Source organism: Haliotis asinina, chromosome 10 (assembly GCF_037392515.1).
Source record: "Haliotis asinina isolate JCU_RB_2024 chromosome 10, JCU_Hal_asi_v2, whole genome shotgun sequence".
Lineage (NCBI taxonomy): Eukaryota > Metazoa > Mollusca > Gastropoda > Lepetellida > Haliotidae > Haliotis > Haliotis asinina.
The window spans coordinates 21845829-21854894 of record NC_090289.1 but is presented as its reverse complement, the minus strand read 5'-3'; the positions used below and the strand labels follow the sequence as shown (position 1 = coordinate 21854894).

At 39.7% G+C, this 9066-nt stretch overlaps 1 protein-coding gene across 2 annotated transcripts in view; it reads right to left on the bottom strand.

The window, feature by feature from the left end:
- LOC137298909 (carbamoyl-phosphate synthase [ammonia], mitochondrial-like) overlaps positions 1-9066 on the bottom strand; it is a 53873-nt gene that overhangs the window by 3730 nt on the left and 41077 nt on the right. For both annotated transcript variants that reach the window (XM_067831279.1, XM_067831280.1), the window contains exon 34: positions 7328-7457. In XM_067831279.1, the coding sequence (XP_067687380.1) occupies positions 7328-7457 (130 nt within the window). The remainder of the gene's footprint in view (positions 1-7327; positions 7458-9066) is intronic.

Sequence of the window (9066 nt, the reverse complement as noted above, 5' to 3'; positions counted from 1 at the left end):
TGTGCATTGTAAGACCAAATTAAAAGTACATGGATCATGATGGGAGTGACTACTTGTCTGGACTGAACGTGGGAAGAGGTTCACACAAAACGATAATCTGCAGAGACATTGGAAGCAGATGCACGCTCCAAACATACCTCCTCCTGTAGATACAGACACCCCTCCTGTAGGTAATGACCCTCCTCAAGAGAGACAGCCTCCTCTTGCTCAAGAAATACGCCCTCACCCTCATCCTCATCCTCCTCCCCAGCAAGAACAGTTCAGGTTCCTGATTAAGGAATTCCTTACAATATCTTGGGCGAGGATTACTTTGTTGCTGGTCAATGGAACGTATTCGTGTTGGATGATTTCCTGGCCGAAGCAAAGCGTGACAAGCGTATTTTACAACTGTTTACTCAAACCTCACATCACAAAAATGCATTGAGCTTTCTCTTGGTACAAAATCTGTTTACGAGAGGTAAAGAATCGAGAGACATTGCTATGAATACACATTATGTCAGCCTGTTTCATTCCCCCATAGATAAACAGCAAATCAAACTCTTTGCCCATAGAATCTTCCACGAACATATGGACCACTTTATGGCTATGTATGAAAGGGTTGCTGAAACACCCTATGAACAACTCATCATTGATCTAAAACCTACCACCAAGGATAAGGATCGACTGCAGGTCAATCTCATAAACAAGGAATATGGGCGAGTCAAAGTTCAGCCTGAACCTGATCTGCCTGGGGAGAAGTTTACTACAACAGAATCTCTGGATAGTCCTCTGACTGAAGAAGAGAGACTGACCCAACATCAGCTCACTCAAACTGAAATTCGGACAAGAATAGTGGGAGATCATTGATTATGGCCAAGGCTTGCGCAGATTGTAAGGTGCTGATAGATAACATGCACGATCTACAGTGACATATCAAACATTGGTGTCCGGTCAATAGCCTTCAACCCACGAGAAAGCGTGCCAAACTCGAGAGTGATGACAATGACAGTGACCCTCTTGCCAGAAAGGCAGTAGTCTGACTGTCAAACCTCCTCGTGGGTAGCTAACATTCACTGATATGGAAACTCGGGAGTGGCAAAATGTAGGCTTACAACACATCTGGAAGCAGGTGTTCGACGCGTTTCAGGACAATATGAAACTGCACAGGAGAAAGTACAAGCGACAGGGACGAACACAAGAATGGATTGAGAGAAGATCTACCGCGTAATACTCTCATCTGCGCAGTAGAATATACCAAATACTTTAAAGAGGCACCTCTGTTTCAAAACATGCTATACAGTCTAGGAGATATGAATCCTTCCACAGAGCATTCACAAAAATAAAATCAAACACCTCCTGAAACCCAAGATGAAGGCGATCCTGCCTTTGACAGATATGCCGGAAACAGAAATTGACATTGAATCTGATAGCGTTGCAGAGGATAACAATGGTGATGAGGAGGAGGATGACGTGGAATAGAATAGTTTGAGGACGTAAATACATAGTATATCAGTGTAACAGTCAGATGAGGATGCCAAGACAACGACGCACGTCTAGTTTGATTCATATTTTGAAAACACCTCATTAACTGAGGCGTTTGTACGATGAGAAACGCTGAATTTCCCTCTACGTGAGAGGAGTTGTGAAACTAGGACCCCCTGGATGCAAGTCGTTAAAGACAATGGATAAAGCATGGTCTAAAGGTAACCATTCAACCTCATAACAGCATTCGGAAGGTGAACTGAATATTCAACATTGTGAAATGTGTTACAAATAATAGCCTTTCTGTTTAAACACTCAAGACCTGAAGCAGCAGCCTATGTATATAGAGTCACTGTACTGTTGACTTTCACGTTCCAGATTGAACCCAACTGCCCATCCGTATATCACAGCTTTGTATTGAACCTATTGACTGTACGTGTACGTATTGCTTGTTGTATCAGTTTTTGCATAGTATATAACTGTCATATACCTCGATGATAATATGTGTCGTCCCTAGACAGACATCGACACACACCTCACAGATCTATAAATCTCCCGTTCATACCAATACATCTAAAAAGTAATGTCATTATGTAAATTGTGAGTTTAAACGCGTATTTACCTTCACAAGGATGAGTGCATTCCGCACAAACACTACACCCTCCTATTATTCATGTGTAACTGTTTACAATCTGAACATATGCTATGTTAACCCTAGACCCTAGACATGTGTGCAGGCGAGTTCATTCATCAGAAATCTGTTATTTATGACGTGTTTATAAATATAAACTGCTAACCACACTCTCCTAGTAATGTTTCATGAAGTGGTTAGAGTCGTTTCATGCATTCATGTTCAAATGTAGGTACAGATATAAATGTAAAATAGAAATGTACTAAATAGCGGATAGAGTAACTATACACACGAAAACAAAACAAAACAAAAAAACCCAGCAAAACAAAGGTTGAATCAGGTGGATATATATCATGCAACCCAAATAAGTCACTTTCCAAATGACAAATCTTCCCTTGCCTGTCGTAAATACGGTAGTACACTGGTCACACAATTTATACTTCACACTAGGACGATACCCATGTATAACTGTGGATTATTCACTGTTCTGGTTTCCTGGGGACAAAATACTTATAAAAACGTGAGGAAGTCTACTATACAACACTGAGTTGTCCCTCAGTGCTGGTTGTGTACATTTCAATGTTAGCAAAGACTGAGAGACAGGCTAGACTGTATACTGTATACAGTCTGAAGCGAGTTTTAGATAAACTACATCTAAGGGTGTCAAACGGATGACTCGTGTTTGTATTATAGGGATACTGACAAGCACGCCACAACTATAGTATCATACTATACACGTCACTGTATCATTCACATATTAAACACTGTTCCACATCCTTCAATTCAGATATTATGCACGCACCTGTGGTTTACATTGATAACCGCGCTCAGTCATGCATGTCTTCATTGAGTACACTTTGTGAAACCATGGTTATCAGTCTGAGCACCTATCTGTAACGTGATTTCATGCACAAGCACAGTCTTGATTAGTTATTTTCAAATCTTCACTGATTCCTTGAAGTAAAACTTGTCTATCATTATATTGTATGAGTTGACCACATTATGAAATGATGAGTTGGAAGGGTATCTTCCCCAAGTGGAAATTTCTAAAGTATGTGCACTCTGCGATTAAGGGTGACTATTGTAAACATGTAACACGTTCCTCACCGCTCAAATGTCTTACAGACTGTTTTTGTCCTTTTTTCCCCACAAACTCTCAAACTAATCCGTTTTCTAAATAATATAGTTATGTTTCAAACTATCCATTTTTAAATATCATGCCCTGAAGCAAAACTGTATACATAATTTTGGTTAGTTTTAAATTGAAACCCTACAGTTTATTGTCATAACCTTACATGTAAAAGCAAAAGCTAGCATGAAATATCAATTAAACATCGGGTTCAGTTATGCAAATCGGCACAGAGCTGAATAATTCTTTACAAATGTTTAACAAAAGACGTTCACTCTGCCGGGCACGGGCTATTTGAAAGTACGGAAAGTTGTTAAACGCGCTCAATTCAAACCGGACTGACGGGTGTTGCCTGTCTATTCAGGTTAGCACTGAAAACACACAAAGACACCTTTGGTGTGCATAGAGCACTGAAAGTACTTTGGTATACTGCCCGTTCCTGTTGCCTAGAATGTGATGCTATCTACAATTGTATAGGTGGATTTAATTATTTTCAAAATGTACACTGATATTTTGCGAGTACAAATTTTGGACTGATGTATAACTCTATCTTTATTTTATATGAGCTAGCACAGGTTATGCATATTGAAATGAAGAGGTGGAACGACAGAACTGTTTCAATAAGCAGATTCCTGGCCTCTAGATTTCTCTCTGTGCTGTCTCTTCCCAAATGTCGTAACTTTCATGGTGTTATTTTAATCAGTTTTCTATATGTGCTTCTATCCATGAGTATTTCGAACGATTTGTTTGTCATACTCTGGCTGCAGTCCTGAAGTAAACCTGAAACTGGCGACATTTAATAGGAAAAGCTTGCAGCGTTTGAACATCAACTTTCCACGCCAGGACCGAGCTGGATAATATTCAACGACACTTTTCTTTACAAAGGGTTAACAAAAGATGTTCGCTTGGCCAAGCACGGGCGATTTGAAAGGATGGGAACACGTGAGTTGTCAAGTGTGCTCATTTCAAACTGGGATGATGGGTGTTGTCTATCTGCCTATTCAGGACAGCATGCTATACATTTATTAATTCATCACCCATCATGTTTTGTTTTCTTATGAAAGGTTTTCTGCATTAAAAACAACCACCTTTCATTCCCTCCTCGCCTTTGACGGGCTATTTAGGGCGCACCTGACGGTGATCACTTGACTTGGATCAGCCAATGACTTTCCCTATACCGTCCCTCCTCTTCCCTCCACCAAATCTACCGCCTGGCGACCCGTAACGTACTACTAATATCATTTTTCAGCAGTTGTAACCCCATTGTGACATCTATGCTCAGGAATTAATCTTTATGTATGAATCGCTTATCCCAGACGAACACATTGCATTCTCGTACCAAGGTAGACCGATGCAGGCAATGAATTGCATATTTATCATTTATGGCCTGCATGCTCACAACTGTCAGGCATACTAGGCCAAACTGTGCGCCTGTTGGCGTTCATAAAACCTACACAGAACGATTGGGATGCATATGAGGAAATGTCTTTCCCCCCCCCCCACCCGAAAAAAAATGAATTAATATTTTAACTGTACTGTACGTGCAGAACACTGAACACTCAACTTGATTTAAGTAAAGAAGTAAAGGTTTATTTTAATATTTAAAATTGTCAACACATCTGTACAACTGCTTGTGGTGTAAAGGATTCTTCACTGAATTATTACACCAACCATTTAGAAACACGCAGATAGGTTCGAATCCAGGTTGCTGACTATAACCTTTTTCATATTTGTAACAATTTACATTCTGGCAATCTGATCACATCATCAGAAGCACATGGGCTCAGGCAGTCAGAAGGCCTCCATGTTGCGAGCGAAACACACCGAGTCATGGCAGAACACAGATGTGAGTAACGTCGTCAATTTTTCTTGCTTCTATGTCCAAACGAGATACCAGAAAACTTATTAAACGTAATTGCTGATTTGCTTATTTTGAAATTAACGATTTGAATGCATGTATATTTCATTAGGTTCAGTTGTATTGTTTACTCAAAAGGTATTTCGTTTCTTTTTTTGTAGTTTTTCTGAACCTCTCGTCCACTGTTTTACAACGGTTGAACGTATGCTACAACGGCGATAAATGAAAATAGACTTTGGTGAGAGTGTTTCAGCCCAATGTGATTCTTGCCGCAACATATACTATCACAATTCTTATCACTGTCGTAAAAAAGTTGATACGGATAGTATCAATGCGCTATTTTTAGGGGTCATTGGCAGTGGCTGAGGTACTTACTCAGTAATTAGACTAATGTTTATCTGTGTATATAGCAATGATGTTTAGAAAAGACCAGATGTAGGAACTGAAATGCTATGAATACTGGCAGATTGCAGCAGAACCTCCATTTTCTTGTTCTTTATCAACGAACTTAAATTCAACCAAACTGCTTTGATTGTGTTTAACTGCAACCGGAAGAATTAAGACTATTTCCAGTTTGCCGATGATGTAGTTGTGTTTTGATCACAATATCTGCACTAGATAACCAAAGTTGGCATACTCGTACTATAATTGTAAACAATAGAATATATCTTTCCACGTGAATAGGAAAAACAAGTTGTTTTAGAAGAGAAAATGTTATTAATAAAATGCTTTCATTACATGTTGTGTCTGTCTATTAGAGTATATTTTACAAATAGTCTTTCGTGGAAAATGAATGTTAACCAAGGTACTGTACAAGCTACCTTAGAAAATGGTAAATGGAATTCTTGAAAACATATTGTTTAATATTTCCAATACCCAAATCTGGTTATATATAGCAGAGATTTGGGGAGTTATAATTATTTAATGTAAAAGAAAAAAAAACACATATTCTTTGGTATGAAAACCTAGTACATCCAGTGTACTAGGTTATGGAGAATGAAGAATATACCGATTATCCATTTTGGTCAAAATAAAGATGATAAAATACTGGATACGATATGTAACACACTATCTACAGAAATGTTATGATCAAAAAGCACAAGCTAACTGGGCATGGTCTGTTTAGCACCAGCATAGTTCATAATTGGTAATGTGTGGACATGGCACACCTTATCAGATCAGTTCTACCCTACATTTACTCGGACACATTTAAAGTTGGCATTGTTCTGTATAAGTGTCAGAGATAGCATTAAGGTATTCTCTCTTGGAAACAGTTTGTATAGACAGCAATGCCTATTCAATGTAACACTAAATTCAACTGCAAGATTCAGATGCAACTCGTGTGAACGTGTTATCGAGACGGACGACTCATGGCGATCATGGGGAGAAAACACATTTTGACAATATTAGCACTGATAAAACAAATTAATATCGTTTCATACCATGTCATTTCTTTGATCATCTCAGAGACCAGTTTATTCATAAATATTTGACACGTAAAAAAACGTGGTTAAATAGGTCTTCAGCAACCCATGCTTGCCAGAAAACGCGAATGTGCTTTTCGTAAGAGGCCACTAACGGGATCGGGTTGTCAGGCTCCCTGACTTGGTTGATACAAGTAATCGGTTGCTGGAGTGGTGCACTTCCGGACTTTTTATACCTACGTTTTCACACCTCGAAAATGTTGTCTTTTTGTCAATGATGTATAACCAGCTCTAACATTCTTACAACCCATGGCGTTTATTGCTGGAGTGGTCCACTCCCTGGCTTTGTACACCTACATTACTATAGCTGAAATTAGTAACTCGTTGTTACTGATGTATGACCAGTTCAAACATGTTTGTAACCCACGGAGTCTGTAGCGGGTGGCGCACTCCCTGACTTTGTATACTTATGTTTTCACTCTTATTACGTTATTAATTATTATTAATTATAAAGTCTTCGTTGCTGATGTATAAACCAGCTTGAACATGCTTGTAACCCATGTAGTTTGCTGCTAGAGTCATACACTCCCTGGCTCTGTAACTACAGTTCCATGCTTTCAAAATTTGTAACCCTCCTGTCAGTGTGTAACCAGTATACCTATATGAAATGAATAGAACGAATTTGAAAAAAAAGAACTTAAAAGTAAACATGCTATGGGTGTGTGGTGTTTACTTTTTTATTTTCTAAGACAGTGGTGATAACTGTTTGGAGTTGCTCGTAACAAACATTAATCTCTGATTCTTTGTTATGTGACAAAACCTACCTCGAAGTTGGTGATAAGCGGCACAGCGTGGTCAATGGCAGCACGCCGGATGAGATAATTCTCCGTGTTATATGTCGTGTGGTGGTTAGGGAGGTTGATGACCAAATCTATTTCTCCATTTTCAATCAATCTGCAAAGTGAGGTAAATGCAGATATGTGTTACAGGCAATGTCTATAATCAGGCAATGTGCACAATGACTGATTCACTCTAATTCAAATTTCTAGGCATTGTGTACACCCCCTTTTTATTTAGTCAGTTATTGTAAAGACTGACCGATTGTTAAGTAGGTATTACTGAGATAATCTACGCTATAAACATTACTTTATTAAAAGAAGCCTCGGTGATCACAGAACGATGCCCATGCTAACCTTGTCTTCTCAATCCCTGTTCAGCAGTCGATTTGTACAACAATGGGTTAATAAATCAGGCAATGTACACAATACCTGGAAATTTACGACAGTGTGTACAATGACGGAGTGAATCAGGTTACTGGTTACTTCAGTCAATGTACACATTGCCTGGTTGTAGACATTGACTGTAACACATATGAATGGGTACAGAGCTACATGAGTGAGTGGGGCTAGTTTTACATGCCTTAAGCAATGCTCTATCTTGGTTGTTGACAACCGCTAACATGCTCAGTAGCCCCTAGGTTTCCTGATTTACATCCAAACATTACCATCACTCGGATAACCTGCTGCTTTCCAAATGTACACCTCCAGCAATCAGATGTTTGATGTATAACAATAAAGTTCAGATTTGTAATGAGCCTGAATCCAACAATTGATCAGAGGCGTGGGCCCTAGGCTCGTTGGAATAAAAGGGTCTTAATCCATCGCTTCAGTGTGAAAGCTTAATTCCACAGAGTGGTACCCGCATTGATGAAACTTCTGTCACCAAATTGAACTGTCCGTGTCCTCGGACCAAACAGTCCCCCGATTTGTAGATCTGGGGTTTGTAACCGAGGAATCACATTTCTGGAGCTGCTGATGATGATAATAAACTTTTATCATCATTAAGTTTTAGGTAATTTTTCAGCCATCCAATATCCACAATACATGCTGAAATTTACTGACGAGCATCTGTGCCTGAAGAGGGGGCAAGAGGTCTCAGTCCAAAATATATCATCTTCGTACAGATGAAATGGTAGACTGTGCCTCATTGCGATATCTCCAGCATGTATATGGTGAACAAAAGAGGTCCAAGGACTGAACCTTGATCATGAGAATGTCTGTACTTCAGATGATGACGGCTTGATTTTGAGCAACGTAGCATCACCGTCTGGTATCGGTCAGGGAGATAGGAGAAACTAGAGCACTACCAGTGTCAGTGCGCGATTCCAGCAGATAGAGGAGGATACCATAGTGGATGGTATCAAAGGCCGCAGATACGTCTAGAAGAATCAGGACTGCTGCGCCTTTGAAGTCGACTTCTCTGAGAAGGTCGTTCTGAACACGGAGCAGAGCTGATTCCGTGCTGTGGACACTTTTGTAGGCCGATTGCAAGGTTACCCCTAGGTTATAGAGCTTCAGGTGATGGTGCAGGCGGGATGCCACAACACGCTCAATCAACTTGGAGAGGAAGGGTAGATTCAATACGGGCCAGCAATTCTTTAAGACATTCAATTTGTTTTCTTTAATATTGGCGTGACCAATGCTTCCTTGAGAAGACTAGGAAATTCACCCCCAGACATAGATTCGTTGACAAACGTAGTTAGAGCAGGTGCAATGTTACTTAT